Source organism: Monodelphis domestica, chromosome 3 (assembly GCF_027887165.1).
Source record: "Monodelphis domestica isolate mMonDom1 chromosome 3, mMonDom1.pri, whole genome shotgun sequence".
Taxonomy (NCBI): domain Eukaryota; kingdom Metazoa; phylum Chordata; class Mammalia; order Didelphimorphia; family Didelphidae; genus Monodelphis; species Monodelphis domestica.
Window position 1 is genome coordinate 105,452,468 of NC_077229.1, and position 21,857 is coordinate 105,474,324.

The 21,857-nt window shown below is 39.6% G+C and overlaps 1 protein-coding gene across 4 annotated transcripts in view; it reads left to right on the plus strand.

Moving 5' to 3' along the window:
• Nucleotides 1-21,857, plus strand: part of ZC3H3 (zinc finger CCCH-type containing 3) — a 517,748-nt gene that overhangs the window by 428,090 nt on the left and 67,801 nt on the right. For all 4 annotated transcript variants that reach the window (XM_016432074.1, XM_016432075.1, XM_016432076.2 and 1 more), the window contains exon 9: nucleotides 7,491-7,622. In XM_016432074.1, coding sequence (XP_016287560.1) covers nucleotides 7,491-7,622 — 132 coding nt within the window. The remainder of the gene's footprint in view (nucleotides 1-7,490; nucleotides 7,623-21,857) is intronic.

Sequence of the window (21,857 nt, forward strand, 5' to 3'; positions counted from 1 at the left end):
AAATATTGTATTTGTTCCCATTTTGTTTTTTTACTTTAAAACAAGATATGTGCCGTGTGCATAGGGATTTGTTCATAGGTTTTTTTTTATAGTCCAGCCCTCCAACGGTCTGAGGGACAGTGAACTGGCCCCCTGTATAAAAAGTTTGGGGACCCCTGCTCTAGTTTATAGTTTTCCTATCTTTTCAATGCACCCTCTTTTCTCCACTCACAACAGTCACCATCTTCCACTTACCACTTAGTGACTACTGGACTATTACAATAGCCTTCTGGTTGGTCTCCCTGCCTCAAGTGTTTTTCTGCTCTAGTCCATCTTCAACTCAGGTGTCAAAGTGCTCTTCCTGAAGTCTAATCATGTCTCTAGTGGCTCCCTAATACCCCTAGGATCAAATCTAAAGTTCTGGCTTTTAAATCACTTTTCAACCGGGCCTTCTTTTAACTTTCTTACACTTTACTTTCCTCCATATATTCTGTGATTTAGCTACAACTGCTTGTTCCTTATACATGTCACACTTGCCCTTTGCCTTTGCACTGGCTGTTCCCCTGTACCTGAAAGGCTTTCTTCCCTCTTCCCCTTTACCTCCTGACTTCCTTAAAGACTTAGCTCATATTCTACCTTCTGTAAATGGCCTTTTCCAGGCCTCAGTAATGCTATCACCTTCCTTCTGAAATCACCTCCCAATTCTACTGTGTACATCTTGTATATAAATAAGTTGTTTGCTTTTTGTCTTCCCTAGCAAGATGGGACAATAAGAACAATTTGTTCCAATGAGCCATGAAGGCAGGTGAAGTAGGTACTGTGGACCACCTAGAGCTTAGTCAAACATCCACTTCATCCCAAAACATCAACATTCATCTTAATTTTGTCTTGCCACTGGACTCTGATGACTCTAGAAAAAGGAATGAAGCTGTTAACTTTATGCAACTCTACCTCACTTAAATCCAGTGTATTCAGGAGTTAAAAGACATTGCCCATATATTTTGCATTTTACTATCTTATTAGTTTTATGATGTTGCTCCTATCTTGAAGTCCTGTGGCAATAGGCAAGTGGTGAAGCATCAGGTGCAGCCACACTGGAAACTGTGGTCACAACCCTGCCCATAGGTGGCCCAAGATACAGAGTCATCTTCTCATTGGATTGAAGCAGCAATGAGATTTGGCAGCCCCTGATGGCCCTGTGTACCTCTTAGGTACCCCTCTAGAAAGGGGCTAAAAAAGGTCCCCTAAAATTGGTCAGCTTTACTCAACCTGACCCTGACCTGCTTACTGAGATAGGTGGGGATCATACCCTAAGGGCAAAATACACACAGAAAAAAAAAATTTTTTTTTTGAGACATCTCCATCCCAAATGTTAAGTGGGCCATTTTTGCTGACCTATGGTAGAGTCTTCCAAACTTGGCTGGGTCTGGTCAGCTAATCAGACACATTTACTCCAACCTAGAAATATCATTTTAGTTCTTTCTCTTCAAGTGCTTAAGACAATTATTACCAACATGACCCCCATTAGACTGTGAGTATTGTTGACTAGCCAAAATGTAATATCAAGAATTGAACATAGTACTTCAGATGTGATCTGAGCAAGGCAGAGGACAACGGAATAAGTATGACATAAATATCAACTATTACTATCATTGTCTAGAATGAAAATTCCCACTAAGTTCTACATCCAGCTGACCACCTTATGACATACTACCTCTTGGATTCAACAGCTGATTTATAAGGTCTCCTCCATCTCTTCCAATCTATGATCTTTCTCATTCTGGACAATATACCACTTTTAAAAAATTGTTTTTGATTGAGAACAAGATTGTTAAAAGTACTTGACCACATTTCATGACCATTTGGGATTCAAACCCAGACCTGACTGTCAGTACCACATAGGATCTGGATTGTCTAGCCTTAGAAGTAATTGATAGCAGATGGGCCTTTCCTGCCCTATACACACACAGACTAGGTACTTGGTGACTCTTCCCCTTCCCTTCAGACACATTCTGACGCTGACTAGAGTTGGACATTCATTTTTGCGCTCTATTGAGATCAACTTGGAGGAGCTGGGCCTGCTGTGCACCCTGTGATGATTGGAGTGGGAGTGGGGGTGGTCAATGTGAATGGATGAACTTGCCAGTCAGGCTATCATGAGACTAGGGCTTGGGCAGAGGCATGCTGGTGCTCCTGCCGCTGCCACTGCTGCGGCAACAGCTTTTCCCCTTGAGGAACTTGAAAAGAATCAGCATTTTTCTCCCTAATAGAGCTCGGAAACTCTGTTGTGAGCAATTTGGAAATTCACGTCGAGTTTCGGGTTCATTAGCTCGAGGCTTCCGAGCCTCTGCATATTCCAAGCTGTCTAATATGGCCGCCCCGCACCAGTGCCCTGAATTAATGTTATTGTTATTTGTGTGGACGTGGTGGGGTGCAAACAAGGTTAATTGAAATGAGAATGCAGTTTCCTCTTGATAATGGCCCCTGCTTGACAGCTAGGAGGAGTTTAGTTTGGTATAAGAGTTGCCTTTATTATCCCTTTTTATTAGAGCTAATTTGGGCTCTATATCAAAAACTACATTAAGGGAATTGTTTACGGTCATACCACCACCAACCCCACCATGGAAGCCCCCAACTCCTGGCCTCTCTCTCAATGGCTGCAGTTAAGAGACAATTAAAAATAAACTCTTGTATTTTAAATCACCCTTTGTTTCTTTGTGCTTCCTTCCTTCCCTCCTCCTGCTTTTTTCCCCCATCTGTGTACATGTCTCCTATGCTGGTTTATTCACTACTGCCTTATTCCTCCATCCCCACACACCTCCCTTCTCTCTCTTGTCTTGCTTATGCTCACTTTTCTCCTCCATCCCCAGCTCTTCCTACTGCTGCCTGTCTCCCATCCTCTTGCTAGTTCCTCCTATGTTTCTCTTCATTTTTTGACCCTGAACTCCCTGTCTGCACTGGCTTCCTTCTTGACCCCTCTTGCTCGCTCTCTCACTTTATCCTCTGGATCCCATCTCATTTGCTAACTGTCTCATGCTGTTGCTCATGCTCTTGTTTTTCTTATTTTCATGCTCCTCATTTGATTGCTTGCTCTCTCATACTTCTCTCTTGCTTGCTTGCTCTCTCACTTTATAGGTCCTGATCTTGCTTTCTGTCTGTCTCATACTTGCATTTGGGTTTCTCCTTTTCTTGCTGCCTTACTTCTTCATATCTTCTTTTTATCTCTTCGTCATGTTACTCTTTATCTGACTTCCTTGTGTCTCAGGTTCTCTCTCAAACATTTTTACTGGCTTTTCTTTTTTTGTTGTCCTCTCTTTTTTTCTCTCACATAGTGTCATTGTCTCTTTCAGAATTCTGGTTCATTCCCTTATTCTTTCAACCTCAATAGCTCTCACCTACCAGTCAGGTCTGCAAATGAAACCATCTAGATCTGACTTCCAGCCAACAGCAGACTTGAAAATCTTGTGGTTACCTGTGATAAGGAAGTTCCTTGGAGATCATGACTATATCCAGGTGGAGAGTCTTGCTCTAGACTCTAGTTCAAGAAGTTAGGTCCCCTTTTTTCCTATCAGTGACAAATGTAAGAACAGAACAGAAAAATATCTCTGTGCCCCATAGAGCAGCCACTCAAGCAGCAAGTCAGCCTCGCTTCCTGCCCAGGTCATGGCATTCATGACTGACCAGTCAGGTTTTTAGGTTAGTATGTGGTGAGTGATAACTTGAATGAAATGTAAGAAATCTCACAGCAAACTAGTAATTTATTTTTAATTGTATTAGCTGGCTAAAGGAGAGAGTGGATAGTGTCCAGTGTGGCCATGGTGATGGTGGGTAAGCAGTCCTTCCATTTTTCTTTTAATTAGTGGTAGTACCTGGAAATATTCCCCAGCCACACCATAACTCTTCAACCAGAACAGCAGAACTTTTCCCAATGAAAAGCCCTGACCCTTAAATACTATTCTTCATCCCTGCTCCTATACTTCCCACCTATCCTTGCTCCCAGCAATCTGGCATCCTAGTCTAGCTCCAGTTTTCCAGTCTTATGTTAGAACTTTTGATGAGTTTTGTGTTCCAGACAAACTGCATAACCATTTTGTGTCCCATTATTATCCTGCTTACCCCTGTCTTCATGACTTTGCTCAGACCAGCCACTGTTCCTGGAATTGACTCCCTACCCTCATTTCTTAAAATCCCTCCCATCCTTCAAAGCTCAAAACAGATATTACTGTCATGAATCTTTTCTTGCCTCTTCCCCCCCCCCCCCTCCTGGTCACACATCTCCTAATACTTTAAAAGCGTAACTTTAGTCTGTAAGCTTCTTGAGAGTAGATTCTGTTTTATGTTAATTTTTGTATTCCTCAAAATGAGCCTAGGATCCGATTTTGTTGAATGAATGAATGATTGCCTGAATAAGAAGGATAATGGGGCAGATGCAATCAGGGCCAGACTACAACATCTTGAGTTTCCCAGTAATCCATTGAACATTGAAAGGATTCATAAAATGTTCTCCCTCCTCCATTTCAAGTTATTTCATGCCACTTATTCTAGGATGATGCTTCCACATGTTCCCTCACTACTGACCTCCACCAAAACTGTTCTTCTATTCTTTTCTCTGTGTGTGTTCTGCCTCAGAGGTCCATACACATGACTTTAGCCGTCACCTCCCAGAACCCTCTCTGTGGCTCCCTTAACCAGCTGTAGCATTTCTGTCAATATCTTATTCTCTCAGGCTAGGATTCTCAGTCATGATTGACTCCCTCCTTTATCCTCTGTAACTAATCACTCACCTAGCCTCAATGATCTTCCTTCAAAATATCCTTTCATCTATCCTTTTTACTCCCTTAGCCACCACTCATATTTATACTATTGCAATAGGCTCTTAACCCACCTCTGGGCTGCCAGTTTGTCCCCTTCCAGGCCATTTTGCACATTCTTCCAGAGCCTTCTTCTTAAAACAGTTCTGAACATTCTACCGCCGCATTCCTGCTAAACCCTTTTAGTGCTTCCCCATTGCATATTCAAGTCTAAAAGTCTCTACCTAGCACTCCAGGCCCATTATAATCTGTCCCTATTCTTACTCTCTAAATTTGTCTCCATTTCTTCTCTTCATTAAGCTAAATGAATGTTAGAGCTGGAACCTCAAAACCTACACAGGCATGACAGAAGTAATAATAGTAGCTTTTATTACTACTAGTTAGGTGGTAAAGTAGACAGAGTGCCAGGCCTGCAAGCAGGAAGACTCTTCTTCCTAAGTTCAAATCTAACCTCAGATACTTATTAGCTTCTGGTTTAGCTGCTGGGTGGCCTTGGGCAAGTCTCTTAACTTTTTTTTGCCTCAGTTTCCTCATCAGCAAAATGAACTGGAGAAGGAAATGCTAAACTACTCCAGTATCTTTGCCAAGAAAACAACAAACAGGGGTCACAAGGAGTCAGACATGACTGAAACAACTGAACAGAGGCATTTATATATCATGTTAAGGATGGCAAAGCACTTTATATGTTATCTCATTTGATTCTTAAAACAACCCTGTGAGATAGATGCTGTTATTAATCTTCATTTTGCAGATGGAAAGACTGAGGCTAAGAATAAATCACTTGACCAGAGTCACACAGCTAGTGTCTGGGGCAGAATTTGAACTCAGATTTCCTTGTCACCAGGTCCATTGCACCATCTAGTGGTCTTGAACATTATGACAGATTATAAAATGAAAACATTGAAAGGGGCTTTAGACCTTTGATAATAGAATGTCAGAGCTAGGAAAGATTTCTCAAACATCAGAAATGAAAGAGACCTTATGGCATGTAAGATCGACACTAAGAGGAACCTTAGCATACAACCTTCCAACTTCACAGTGTAGGAAAACTAAAACCCAGAACCGTGGGAGAAGTGATTGACCCTCTGTTATGGAGCCAGTTTGGTGGCTGAATCAGAACAAGAACTGAGACTTCCTAATTCATGGTCTTGGGATATTTTCACTATTTTTTTTTTGCTTTTCTTTTATCCCTAGCTCTTATCCTAATACTTCTCATACTACATTAAGAGATTATCATACATAGATCCTCTAACCTGTCCTGACAGAAAGAGACAGAGAATGCTCATTCCTGCCTAATTCCTAATTTTTCTCTCCAGATTTTGTCCCTCTTTTCTTTTAGGCCTCTCTGAAGTCCTTCCTTTTCTGTGAACTGATAGTTGTGCCCAAGAGGAGGTTTTCTCTCAAAATCACATTCTACTTACTACTTTTCACCATAGTTGGAACCAAGGTGATAGGAGTTAGAGTTGAAAGATACCTTAAAGTTCATCTAATCGGAGCTTTTCATTTGAAAGATGAGGACATTCAGACTCAGGGACATTGGGTGGCTTGTCACAAAGTCAATGTTTTCCAGTTGTTTTGTTTGTGAATCTTGCCTCTTTAGTTAGATTATAAGCCTAGTGAGGATGGCTGAGGACCATAGAATTATAGACTCCCAGAGCCTTAAGGGACTTTAGAAATAATCTCATCTGATCCCTCCCTAAAACATAAGTCCATAAATCCAGATACTTATACCAAAAAGGGTCACCTAACTCAATGTGGAATACTTTCAGGAATGGAGAGCTCATTATCTTCCAAGGCAGTTCATTTCATTTTGAGAATAGCTCTGATAGTTAGTTTGACCTTCCTGATGTAGAACTAAATTCTGTCCCCCTTTCCCATCATCTTCCTTCCTCCTGATAATTTTTCTCCATTATCCTTTAATTTTACCCTCTAGAGCAAAAGAGAACAAGTCTTCCTATAGTACCTCATGACAGTACAGTAGATACTTGAAGATAAAAATAAAGAATTCTAGGGGCAGCTGGGTGGGTAACTCAGTGGATGGAGAGTCAGATCTTGGAAACAGGTTCAGATCTTCCCTCAGACACTTCCTAGCTATTTGACCTTGGAAAAGTCACTCAACCCCATTTGCCTGGCCCTTACCACTCATCTGCCTTGGAACCAATACTTAGTACTGATTCTAGGACAATGTAAGGGTTTTTAGACAACAGCAACAATGAAGTAAGTCTTCCCTAAATCTTTTCTTCTTCTAAGTTAAACATTTTCATTTCTTTTAATTCATCTTTGGTCTCTAGTCCTTTCTTCTAGATCATCTTCTGGTCATCTTTTTCATAATATGCTTTAGTTCATTTATATCAATCCTAGAATATATCACCAAGAATTAGACATTACTCCAGATGAGTCTATACCAGAGCAGGGGGCAGTGTCTTTCTCCTTTCTTGTCTCCACCACAGTTATACATGTGTGTTTCCACACATATATTTCTGTAAGAGTAAATGTGTTTCTCTCCAAATGCATATCTCTGAAAGTAAGATGTATGCATCTTATGGGAATGTCTGTCTTTTTGTGTGTAACTCTGAATGTGTCTCTTTTCATGAATGTATGTATGGCTCTGTAGGTCTCTGTGATTGTATATGTCACTATGTGTGGGATTAGAAAAAGTTCCCACTATCCTATCATCCCGCCTGCTCTTTCTTTTTACAGATGCCTGTGTGTTCCTACTTCCTAAAAGGGATCTGCAATAATAGCAACTGCCCATACAGCCATGTGTATGTGTCAAAGAAGGCAGAGGTCTGTGTGGACTTCCTCAAAGGCTACTGCCCCATGGGAGAAAAGGTAACTGACAAACAGGATGGTTGGTCATCCATACCCTGGTCCCAGGAACATACAATAAGATATGCTATGCTATGTCTTGAATTGTGGTTGTTCTCAATCATTGAGGAGTTTCCCTTGAATTGTGACCTCCTGAAGAACAAGTCTTGGGGTGAAAACAGCGTATCTTGTTTTTTGCTTCACAAAATCATTTCATACTGGGGCCTGCTATATACCCTTGGGATTTTTAGTTTTATTTGGATGATTCAAGGCCTAGAAAGAAGTTTTACTCATTACAAAGCAAAATCTCAGTTTTCTAGAATTACACAGCTATGAGGTGTAATGGTGACAAGGGGAGTTCGTGAGTATAAATTGTCTTCCAAGGGATATAGCTGTTCACAATCCCACTTATCTAAACAAACACACATATAGAGTAAACACACCACTTCCCCCAACCCCTGCCTTCTGCTATAAAACTATGCCTGACTTTCCTGGGCCTATCACATAACTTCTTTATATAATACTTATTTGTGTATGTGGTACTAGTATATCACAAGTTCGTCTGCTCCTTGAGGGGAGGGATTCTCTCATGTTCCGGGTCTGTCTCCCCAGGCATGCTAAACTCAATAAGCTCGGCCATCGGTAGTTAATAAATGTAAAGTTTAGCGAGCACCCTACATAACATTAGAACCTGAGAAACTCAAAATGAGAGATGTTACTTAATCTGATTGTAGGCTGAGACTTAGAGATATAGGAACTTTAGAAAGTAAGAGTGTGTTCCAGAGAAAGAACTAATGGAGTCTAAATGCAAACTAAACCATAGTATATTTCCCTTTCTTCCTTCTTTTTTTGTTTTGTTTGAGAACTCTTCTACAAAATGACTAATGTGAAAAAATGTTTTACATGATTGCACATGTAAAATCTATCTCAGATTGCTTAGCATCTCAGGGAGGGTGGGAAGGAATAGAAATGGAGGGTGGGAGAGAATTTAGGAACTTAGAATTTTTTTTAATGTTAAAAATAATTTCCAGGTAATTGGGGGGAAAATAAGTATTTTTAAGAAGGATTTTTTTATTTAGAAAAAGGTAAAAAATAGAGTATGACTAGGTGCTCCAACCCTTACAACCTATGGGAAGTCCTCAGCTATTCTACTCCTCAGTTTCTCTGCTTGAGCATCCCTCTCCCATTTAAGTTTACCATATCTACCACAGACATAAAAGCTGTATTTTGGAGGTGGCATGAGAGACAGACTCATCATCTGATATAGAAGAAAGAGTGTTGGGCTTACTGAATTAAAGTTTTCCTTTGCAAGTTCCTTCCTCTCTCTGGACCTTAGTTCCTTCCACATTCAAATGAAGGGATTGGATTCTGTGGTTCCTAAAATCTCTTCAAGTTCTCACAGTAAATGATTCTATGATTGACAGTATTTTTAGACTTTGGACATGTGACTTTAGAGACCATCGAATTCCTATACCCTTATATAACATAGAGGGATGGTGACTTATTCAAGGACACACAGAGGTCTGGCATGTATCCCCACCTCAGGCAAAATGAGGTACTAAATCAGGCTCTCTGACTCAGCTGAGAATGGGAACCCTTTGCCAAAATAGGATGTGTATGTGCTCCAAAGGATTCCTAAAACCACAGAATCTCAGAACTGGAAGAAGCTACAAGGGACTTTTTAAGAGCTTTTTCCCAAGGAATCTAGTTGGCCTAATAGTATTTTGGGCCAGGAGGCGAGAAGACCTGAGTTCAAATCTAATCTCTTAGACTCTTACTAGCTGTGTGACCTCAGACAAGTCATTTAACACATTTGCCTCAATTTCCTCAGTGGTAAAACAAGGATAATAATAGCACCCACCTTGTAGTGTTGTTTTGAGGATCAGGTGTGATCATGTTTGTAGTAATACTTAGTACAGTGCCTGACATATAGAAGGAACTTGTATACATATTTATTCTTTTCTCTTGCCTTCCCTCCCCTCCCCCAATTCACATTCCCTTTCCTTTTATAGCATCTCTGAGAAGTGGTCATCCAATGTTCATAGTTATGAGCAACTAATTTTCTTCCTCCTCTCAACAATAGCTTGTTCTGTTGTGGAGCAGCTCTAATGGTGAAAATCATCTGTTGATCTATTGAACTAAAAACTGCCCTCTCCAAATTAGTCTAGGCCAGCATTGGGGAACTTTTTAGAGATCATGAGCCCAAACTGCACCTTCAAGCTGCCTGGAAGCCCCCCTCATTATCCCAGACAAAAAAGGGAAGAAGTGCTCACATTGGGTTGTTGGACATGGAGAGGGGGAATGGAGCAGTTCCCTTCATGCCACCTGGGCACCCATGCCACAACTTCACCAACATGAGTATAATCTGTCTGCTCCAGCAATAAAGAATCACAGACTTCTTGAATGAATCAATCTCTCCTGAGACTATTAAGCTCCTACTGTCTGCTTTTAAGAACACCTCTATGTAGAGAATGAAGACTCCTGAGGGTTAGTGCACAGGACTGGGATAGCAGCAGGAAGTTGCATTTGACAGGTTATAAGGCCTCTCCTATATACTAGTTTATATAGTCCATAATACTTAGAATCAAAGAATATTACTAATAACTCATTCATAAAAAGTACTTTAAAGTTTATAAAAAACTTTTCTTGCAATAATCTTATGAGATAGAGAATGCAACTATTATCACCCACTTTTATAGTTAAGGAAACAGACCCAAATTGGTAGTGATCACACAGATAGGGATTAACAGAGCCCAGATATGCTGACTCTAACTCCGGTGTTCTTTTTAGTGAATATCTTACTTCCCAATAACAGGTGGAGATCATCTAATCCTTGAGGGTAGGTTTTAGAGCTGGATAGAACTTTAAAAACATCAAGCCCAAACCTCTCATTTTATAGATTAGGAAACAGTAACTCATTCAGGGTCCCACACCAAGTAAGTGTTAAGAGTCAGGATTCAAACCCAGGACCTCTGATTCCATATTCAATGCCCTTATCATTATTGTGGCATACATCCACCAGCCTAGAGGGCAACTTCCAGGAAGCAAATCCTACAATGCCCAAGAGTAGAATAATCCATGACCCTGCTTTTATGGGCAGACTCTTAAAATGAGAGACTCCATAGGAAGAGTGAGTGAGAAGGTAAAAGAGTGTGGGCTGCAGTGTTAGGACTTTGCACCCAGGAATTAGAATGAAGGTGAAATTTGATCAGCCAATCAGGAAGCACTAAGTGCCTATTCTGTGCCAGGCACTGTGGATACAGGACAAAAAGAAACAGTCCCTGCTCTCAGGGAGCTTACCAGGGAAGTGAAGCAAGGTATGTAGATAATTATGAAATTGTTGAATTTTGTCTCAGGTACTTATGTTTGCTAAATAAATTAAGCTTCACCCTTTTGGTGAAGCCAAAGTGTTTAGCATCTGGCAGCATTAGAGGTAAAGTTCCAGTGAAACAAGGTGAATAGATCTCATTCAATAATTGAATTTTTTTTCATGCCCTTGAGTTTTGGCTGTTTGTGTTTTGTCGGCTTCTGTCTGCTAAATAAATTAAGGCTTGCTCCCTTGACCAAGTGGGGCCAGAGTGTCTGGTGACAGAGAAAGACCAGTGACAACATAAACGGAGCCGAGTGGATTTCACTCTTCAAGCTCTGAGTTGTCTCATGTTTCACAGTGAGAGGGCTTGCTAACAAGTATGGAGGACAAGGAACATTTTTTTCCAGGACTTATAAAAAGTTTGTGTTTCTGCTAATACGATCTAATAATGCCTATGTATGTGCAAAGTACAAATTGATTTCCATTCTTGAAGAGAAAGTCAAGTGGAAAAGTTTAGAAAAAATGCATTTTGGGAGTAGCTAGGTGGCTTAGTGGATTGAGAGCCAGGACTAGAGACTGGGTCCATGGTTCAAAAATGTCCTCAGGTACTTCCTATGTGACCCTGGGCAAGTCATTTAATTCCCATTGCTTAGGCCTTACTATTCTTGTGTCTTGGAACCAATACACAGTATTTATTTTGAGATGGAAGGTAATTATTTTTTTAAAAGAAGACATTTCTGCTCTCTTAAGTTATTCAAGAGAATTAAGTTTTCCCCAAAAGAAAAGAAGAAAGCCTTTAAGTCAGAAGCAAAGAATACAAAGTGTCTAAAGCAGTAGAGAAGAACTCTTGCTTCTGGCAGAAGATTGCAGTGGAGAGCAATGTGACAGAAAAGGGAAAGGACAACCAAATGTTAAGAATTGTGCAGTTGGCGCAGAGCTCTTCCTCAGAAACATGGAAAGCTACACCATCTCTAGAGGGCACTGAGGATCCATAGGTGCTTCCAGATGAGAGATAAGGCATTCTTTCATCAGAAGAAGAAAGGAAGAGGAAGAGTAGTGGGTAACTTCCACTTAAGAGAACCTGAGGTAGTTCTTTGTTAGACTGCACATGATGGAGATCTTCCAGAAACTTTTCAAATTTATGACTGGTGATTCATGAAGAGCCAAATGACCCCTGTAGAAAGGATATGAAAAGCATCACTACAGGTGATGATTTCATCATTACTACTTAATTGGAGATTAGAACTTTGAAAGAAATAGGTCAATCTGGGAAATAAACAGCTAGCTAAAAAGAATTTGTCTGAGAATTAAAATTTGGATTTCTAGACCATCACTCAAAGCTCGAAATAGAAAAATGAGAAGCTTTTATGGCAAGGAATGGAGTTTTCCTAACAAGGGCCAGAAAAACATATTTGTCCAAAGACTTTTAAAGAAGGCTTTAATCTGTAAAGAAAGAGGGATAAAGAAAACTGCCCACATAGTTCTGTCCTCTCCCATAGAGAACAGCAGTACCAAAATTCATTAATTCACAAGAGAAACTAAGAGGAAAGCCAGTAATAAAACTCAAAACCTCAGATATATACATATAAATGCAGAAAAATGTATGTAATATGCCAGAGTGAACTAAGTATCATAATAGAAGGAGGCAAATTCAACCTAATTGTTATTTCTTAGTAAAGTAAATTCTTGGTAAAATGAGACTTGTGATTGGAATGTAAAGTTGGGATAATAGTAGCTGTAATACTTCACTGGGCTAGTATGAGGCTCAAATCAAAATGACAGCTAGATGGCAAAATAGATAGAGTATAGGACTTGGAGTCAAGAAGACCTGAATTTGAATGTTGAGTAAATGTTCAGAGATACTAATTGTTTAACCTTGGGTAAGTCACTTAACCTTCATTTGTCTCCATTTGTTCATCTGTAAAATGAGAACAAATAGTAGCACCTATCTCATAGGGTTGTTGTGAAGATCAAATGAATTAACATACATAATTCACTTTGTAAATTTTAAATATAAATTATATATGAATATTAAGTTTTCTACAAATTCAATTTCTATAAATGTAAAATGCATTATAAATGCTAGATATTCAAGACTTTGCAAATTTTAAGGTGCTATGTAAATGTGAAAAGAAGAACAGTAGATTAAAGAGGTGGAGTATATATTATATAGCTAGACATAGCTATACTCCATATATAAAAATATTTATATATATATCTGTATACTCTATAAAACATATGTGGAAAACACATTTTAAATTAAAATTTTTTAAGTTAAACATTTAAGAAGCTAAGAAAAGAAATACCATGAGAACATTTGATGAGGAACAGAAGTAGAAACAAGTAATATTTTGTCAGGAATATAGATGATAAGTTAGGTAATGTCAGAAACCTGGCACAGAAATATGCTACTATATTGATGAGAGATTTCAGCTCTCCAGATTTTTGCTCACCCAAAGTGCAGTAACTCATAGATTTGTGGCCTGCTTTATTGATGAATTCATTCTTATAGAAGCATTCAAGTGCTTTCTCTGTGTCAGGCATGGTGCTATGTACCAAAGATACAAGTATGAGAGTGAGAAAGTCTTTGTTCATAAGGAACTTTCATTCTGCTAAAGGGAGACAACTCATATGGGGAGTGATGGCCAGGGAAAGGAACTCAAGGATCATGAGTATATTTTTATATTCATGGTTGGTAAATGATCTTGGCCTTTCCAAGGAGCAATAGCAGTAGTGATTTGATTATTGTTCCCTAAGCAAAAGAAAATCATGCCCTTCTGGACCTAATTTAGATCAATGAGGAGAACCTGGTTACCTGAGTAGATGCAACAGCAATCTTGGGGACAGGTGACCACTGACTATCAGCAAATTCATGACAGAGAAAGTAAAGCTAGGAATTAATCTGACATGCATTACGTAGATTTGAAAAGAGCAGAGTTCAGATAGAAGATAAGTAGGATCTATTGGCCTTGTATTTGTGGGGGTGGGTGAGTGGGGAGGACAAGTCAGCCCACGAGGGATCAGATGCACAGGAAACTCATCAAAAAACTCAGAATTAAGAGATATAAAAAAGAATACTGCATACAGAAAAACAAGATGGTTCTTGTTTTGAGTCAGGAATACTAAAGTCCCAAAAGGGTTGGCTTAAAGGAGCTCTGAGCCTGTTTCTTCATCTGTTAAATTAAAATAGATGATCTCTTAACAGCCTTTCCAACTCTTGAGTATCCTTGAACTCAAGTCAGTCAGTCAGTGAGCCCCTTTTATGTTTGGGGGATTCAAATATGAAAAAGAAAGACTGACCTTGCCTTCAAGGAACTTACTAATGGAGGAAGAAAATACACAGCAGGAAACTGAAAAGCTGGGGAGAAGCTACAGAAGTCCAAAAGGATTGCAGCCAATTGGGAAATAGCTGTGCTTTCTCCTCTCCTTAAATGGAGATGTTTGTGTTAGTGCCACCCTCTCCTCCCTTCCCCACCCCTGTGAGATGACCATGAAACAAAGAGGTCAAGTGTAGGGCTCACAGGGAGGGCTAGATAGGACTGCTGCATAGTGGTGGGATTAGTGAAAAGACAAAAATTCTTTTCTCTCCCAAGGAAAATAAGGCTTAATGGGGAAGGATAAGGGAAAGTGGTTAGCAGAGAGTTGAAATCCAGGATCAATGAGAGGACAGCCAAGCAACATCTGGCAGCCCTCCACAGGCCAAAGTTTTCAAGTCTTTGCCAACTACATCATAAGAGTGCTGAAAATGAGTACATGTGGTTGCTAATATGCTGCAGGTGATTTTTTAAAAGTGAAATGGGAGGGCAACTGGGTGGCTCAGTGGATTGAGAGTCAGGCCCAGAGACGGGAGGTCCTGGGTTCAAATTTGGCCTCATATACTTCCTAACCCTGGGCAAGTCATGTAACCCCCATTGCCTAGCCCTTACTACTCTTCTGCCTTAGAACCAATACCCAGTATTGATTCTAAGATGGAAGGTAAGGGTTGAAAAAGAGAGAGAGAGAGAGAGAGAGAGAGAGAGAGAGAGAGAGAGAGAGAGAGAGAGAGAGAGAGAGAGAGAGAGAGAGAGAGAGAGAGAGAGAGAGAGAGAGAGAGAGAGAGAGAAGGGTACTACAAGATCAGAGGTCAAGTGTTCACCCATTTTTCATGAAAAGGAAGAAAGTTACAAAGAGTTATAAACATCAAGAACACTTTGAAATGAAAATGGTGATAACTGACTTAGTTAAAAACAGACAAACCTCATTTGCTTTTTTGACAAGATAGCTACATAGGTCAGGGAATGCTATAGATATAGTATAGTTAGATTTCAGCAAAACTTTTGAAAGTCATTCATTCTAAGCTTCTGAATAAAATACATAAAAATTCAGTTAGGTGGATTTAAAAACTGAGTGAGAGAGACCATCTCCAAAAAGGAAGATGCCCAGACCAGGATGCTTGTGTAGGGCCTTGGGATTTTTCCTTGACCTTGTACTGTTCACTATTATTATAATTCAGCTAAATGAAGGTAGCTAGCTAACTCAGAAAATTGAGAGCCAGGCCTAGAGATGGAAAGCCCAAATGCTTCCTAGCTGTGAGATCCTGGGCAAGTCACTTAACCCTCATTGCCCAGCCCTTACTTATCCTAATGCCTTGGAACCAACATACAATATTGATTCTAAGTCAGAAGGTAAGGATTTAAAAAAAAAAATAAATAAACAAACAAACTAGAAGAGGATATAGATGGCATGTGTATCAAATTTACAAACAACTTTGGATGACAAGAATTTGGCTCTCAAAAGATCTTAATAGGCCAGAACTGTGGTATGAATCAAAGTAAAATTTACTAAGGATGAAAGTAAGCTTCTAAAAAGGTTAAAAATATCATTTACAAATGAGATAAGAGAAGTATGACTAGGCACATAGTCATGGGATTTTTGTGGATACAAAGGGATATTTAGCTTTAAATTTTGGAGGTGAGGAGTGTCACTGAACTTGGGAGAGGAAAAAAAATTACTTCTTTTATTTCAATATAGCTGCTTTCTTTTGTAATACTATGTATTTCATCTTATGTATTTTAAAAACATTATTCTGAGAAGGGCCCTGTAGGTTTCAACAGACTGCCAAATGGTTCCATAACAAAAAAACAAAAATCTTGATATAAATCAAGAGCATTGCATGGCAGCCAAAAAAAAAAATAAATACCATCCTAGACTGCATCATATCCAAAACAAGGGAGGCCATAGTTACCTGAACTTTGCTTTAGGCCACATCTGGAGTACTGGGAATTTCTGGGGTCCATATTTTAAGAGACACAAATAAGCATGATTATGTCCAGAAAGCCACATAGCAAGTGAGTATTTAAGAGCAGAAGATGTTGAATTTCTTAAAGAATACATGGTGCAGACAGTGGGGCAAGAGGGAAGGAGACACAGATGCTCCGCGTCATGACACTTTTTGAGGCCTGCTCTTTGTTTTCCTTAACCAAAATGGTGACAAAGCAGAGCTTTCAGCTTGGATGGAAATTGTAGATAGACAGTTCTAAGCTTGTTCTAAGAACAAACTTTCTAACATCTGGAGCTATTCATAAGTAGAATATGCTGTTTTAGGAAGTAGTGGAGTCCCCCTCACAAAGGACGTCTTCAATCAGAGAGATGTTGTAGAAAGGAACAAGCATTTACTAAGCATCTCCTCTGTGACAGATGCTGTGCTAATAAATGCTTTTAAAATTTTATCACTTGATCTTCACAACAGTGCTGTGAGGTAGATTATCCTAGGGATCATTGTCCCCATCTTATAGTTGAGGAAACTGAGGCAGACAGAAGCTAAATAACTTGCCTAAGGTTAGCTAGTAAGTGTCTGAGGTTAGATTTGAACTTAGTCACCCTGACTCTAAGTAGGTAGTTAAGAATGAATTACATCAGAGGTTCTTCTTTGATGGACCCCCTTCTTAGAAAAAATAATTTAAATACATAAATATAGGATTATAAATACAATTATATTAAAATATCAAAATATTCTTGAAAATAAGTTCATAGACCCCAGTTTAAGATCTCAGGATTAGATGGACCTCAAAGGTCCCACAGATCTTAGATTCTTTAATTTTGCTATTTATGGGTACCTAGCAAAGTTATCATTAGCCTGAATATGACAGGATGATTAACTTAGTCTTGTAAGCACTGGTCTATGTTATTTGAAGACTCTATCCTTTCCTTGGTACAAGGAAGAGGAGACCCCAGAATAAAGAAGAATTAGGAATTGTGTATAATAGGATCCAAGTTTCCCTCTGATCTCTGGAGATAACCTTTTTAGACCCCAATGATCCTTTCCAGTAGCCTGTGTCCCAAGATGCAGCTCCCATCTCTCAACTCTGATGCCAGCCTTAAATCTCAGCTTTAAACATAACTTTAGATCCAACTCTTATCCTTCAGTCCTGACCAGAGCCTTAGTCCCCCTCATTCCTGATTGCCACCCCTAACCCCATATCCCAGCCCAGAGCTCCGTAATGTCCTTTTTCTGTAAATGATCTATATAGTATTCAGTTTGACAATTATCTGTATCACCAGCTCAGCAGTGACTCCTTTCTCTACACAATCTCTGAGAAGCCCTTTGGGATACATAGCCAATTTACTATCTTGTTAGTCCTAGCTGTTTGCCCATGGTAGGGACTCTGTAAGAGCCCCCCAAGCAGAGCTTGTAATAATGGCACCTAAACCCCAAACCAAGTCAATAGGACTTGGCCCCAGCCAAGATCTCAAGCATTATCTAGGATGGGATTTAGAAGGTTGGAGATTAGGGAATTAAGCCTCTGGTCTAGACATACCTCTCACACTCAGGCAGGCAGGACCCATGTGTTGACTGATTTGCTCCCTCACAGTGTTGTTTATGCCTATAATTACTGTGTTCTGCTGCCTCTCCTGCCAGCCCTGCCATGCTTACCTGTCATCTATGAAGGACTATTGTTATAAGAAATTCCCGACAGCTAAATAAACCAAACTCCTTCCTCTTCTTAATTAACCAGCCTGCTTGACTTTATATAGAGGGATACAACAAATACAGAGCAATTTAGCATCTCCCCTCTCTTCTCCTTTCTGTCCATCTTAATTCCCAGCATATCACAAAGTGAGTACCGAATACCTGATCCCACCCTTCCCTTCCAGCCCAAGATTACAGCTGCTTAGGAGCAGTAGCTCCCCTGGGAACCAACCATGTTCAAGATGTAAATCTTGATGTTTTCATTCACATTCCCCAAATATCTGGTCTAACATTATTCTGGCTATGCCTGGGACTTGGGGTTACCAAATCTTCCCTCTGCCCTTCAAATTTGAAGTCCAGGCATAAGACTGTTTACTTGATACCCTCTTTCCTGTCTAACTGACCCCAGTAAACGCTAATGTCACCTTCATCCAGGATATTCCAGTACAGTGATTGGTATTTTGCAGGGACCTAATTTGACCAGTCAGTTCCAAATTATTTGAGACTTTATTGAGATTTCAGTGTGTGCCTGACTGACTCGGGGCTCTGCAGAGGATACAAGAGAGGGTATAAACCTCAGAAACTTTACAGAGTAGGAGAGAATCTTACCAGCACTGAAGAGTTAGAAAAGCATACAGGATAGAATAGAGTGATCTCTGGCATATCTATATATGGTGAAGAAATTGAGGCCCAAAAAAAGTTAAATGATTTTCCCAAAGTTACATGGTAGCCTAGAAAGTTACATTGGTAAAGTAGATGTTGGAACTTGGATTCAAACATAGGTCCTCTGACTCCAGATTTGCCACTCTTTTCATTTCTCCATTCTACCTTCTTGAGAGGAAATGGCCATTACACTTCAGAATTTGTAAATGATAAGAGCAGGAATGCCAGATGCCGTCTGAAACATCCTCAAAGGGATGGTCAGCAATAGAACAGATTGAATCCCATGGCCTGAGTCACTAAACAGAAAGTCATCTCAAAAGAGATGGAAAGTTCTTGAAAACAAAATTCTGGTAACATAATTGCAGATAATTTCATTTAAGAAAAAAAAAAAGAGAAGTATCCAGAATGGTCAGTCTGGTTGCAGAAAGGGTTCATTGGCAAATACAGGCTTAAACTTAAACCATAGATAGAAGCAAAGATAAGTGACTGGGGATGAATAAAAGGAGTGGCACAACCTATATGGCTAATATCAGATTGAGACGAGATTGGCAATAAGGACAACAATATTATTAAGAGGCAAAACAAAGGATAGGCTGTCTCGACCTGGGCAAAACAGTGATATCTGATGCATGGGAAGAGTTGGACCTTCTCAACTTTTATTTTGTTTCTGGTTTCTGTACCAAAATAAATGAACTTCAGAAAAGAAGGATGGGACAAAAGTGATATGAGTTCAAACTACAGATAAGTGAGGAGGTGGTAAGAGAGTACCTGACTATCTTCAGTGAATTTAATCATACTTGGAAAAAGTTTATCCCAGAGTTCTAAAAGATATGGGGAAGGTGGTTGCTGGTGTAATCTCTATGAAAAAGCACTCTTAGGAATAGCAAGTGCATTGACTTCCATAGGATGAAAAGAAATCTCAAAAGACTGAAATAGTGGGTCACATCTAGGAGATGTGGATAGGAGATAAAGGACAGGAGATAAAGACTAGACTTATAATTTTTTTGGTATGGGACAACATTGGTGAATGTTTTCAAGATCGCATGCCCAAAGTGCAACTTCAAGATGCCTGCTTACCCAGACAGTGACAGGAGGAAGTGTTTCCTTTGGGCAGCTGGACAGAGGGGCAGGGCATGCAAAAATGTCCTTGAGCGCTGTTGAGATGAGGAATAGAGTAGCCCTCCCCATGCTGCACCGGCACCCGTGCCACGGCTTTGCAAATACGGGTATAGAGAATGTAAAGATGAAGAAATTTCTAGTGCCAATACTTGTTGACACTTATTGTTAACAAGAGTTGCCTTGAGCACCAAGATGACTTGCTCAGATCACACTGTCAGACTGTATCAGATGTGGGGCTTTACGTCCTTTGAAATCCTGATGAAATTATAGGGTAACATAACAAAATATATTTGGGAAGGATCACCTAGGTGTCTCAGTGGATTGAAAAGTGGGCCTAGAGGTAAGAAGTCCTGAGTTCAAATTTGGCCTCAGTTACTTCCTACCTGGGCAAGTCACTTAACACTGATGACTTAGCTCTTACTATTCATCTGCCTTGGAACCAATTCACAATATTGATTCTAATATGGAAGGTAAGAGTTATTAAAAATATATATATATATATATATTTGGGACAATGAAAGATTCAAAATTAGGTTCAAGATTCAAGTTTCAAGGGACTCATGATAAAAAGTATCTTCCACCTCCAGAGAAAATCAATGAAATCTGAGTACAGATTGAAGCACATTTTTTTTATTTGCCTTCATTTTGGCAACATGGCTAATATGGAAATATGTTTTGCATGATTTCACATGTATAATTGATGTGTTGATTGCCTTCTCAGTGGGTGGGGGAGGGACTAGGTGGAGAGAATTCAGTACTCAAACTTTTAAAAAAGGAATGATAAATTAATTTAAACCAAAAAAAAAAAAAAAGATGTATAACTTCCTACCTATGTGACCCTGGGCAAATCGCTTAACCCCCATTGCCTAGCCTTTATGTTCTTTTGCTTTAGAACCAATACACAATATTGATTCTGAGGCCAAAGGTAAGAGTTGGGGAAAAAAAAAAAGATTCCTGATTGGACTAGGTAAGGCTCTAGGATGGACAAGATCATGTCTTCAAATGCCTGAAGTACTGACTATTTTTGTCCTCACAGAATAATGGGTTGAAGTTACAGAGAAACACATTTAAATTCAAAGAAGGGGGAAAAAATCTCTTAACAATTAAGTTATTTGAAAGGAAAATTACCCTTCTCCCAGGCATTCTGATTGCAAGTTTCAAGTAATGCTTGGACTCAATGAACTCTAAAGCCCTTTCTAGACTGAGACTTTATTTCTGTGAAGATTATTTGTGCCTGGTAGCCAACTAGAACATTAATTCTCAGAGGCCAAAGAGCAGGATTCTTTGAGATCCATATAGTGGTCTATCCATTGAGAACCAAACAGTTCATTTACTCTTCTCCCTTCCCCAAAATAAAAAAACCTTCCCCTCTTTCTAACAAGACCATTTCTGCTCAAACCACCTCTTCTAACCAGTAATCCAAATTCACAACCTTCATGTCCTCTTGACTCCTGATCACTCTCCCTCATATATCCAGTCAGTTTCCAAATCTTCTTGATCCTAATACCACAATATCTATCTACTCATGTGGCCACAAATCTATTTAAGACCTTCATTACTTCTTGTCTGGATTATTGATAGCCTCCTAATTGGTCACCCTGCCTCAAGTCTTTCCCCTCTCCTATCTATCCTTTACATTGCTGCCAATTTGATAGATATTCCTGTATTATAGGTCGGCCCATGTTACTCTTCTGCTCAAAAAGGTTCATTAACTTCCAGTTTAATTCTAGTTTCAAATACAAATACTTCTGTTTTGACATTTTCCTTCACAATATGGTGGAGCTTACCTTTCCAGACCTGCTCACTTGTAAGGGTTGTCTAGGGTGAAGGAGGCCTTTCAAGAATAATGAAGCAAAGGGGCAGCTGGGTAGCTCAGTGGATTGAGAGTCAGGCCTAGAGATGGGAGGTCCTAGGCTGAAATCTGGCCTCTGACACTTCCCAGCTGTGTGACCCTGGCCAAGTCACTTAACCCCATTGCCTAGCCCTTACTACTCTTCTGCCTTGGAACCAATACACAGTATTGGTTCCAAGACAGAAAGTAAGGGTTAAAAAAAAAAGAATAATGAAGCAAGATTTCAAGAAGACCTATGAAATATGTGCAATGAACTCCCTCCTACTGGGTTTTGTTAAAGAAGGATAAATCTATAAAAATCTATAAAAGACAGTGAAATCAAAATAATAAGCAGAATTATTTTATAAAGAATAAATCATTTCTGAA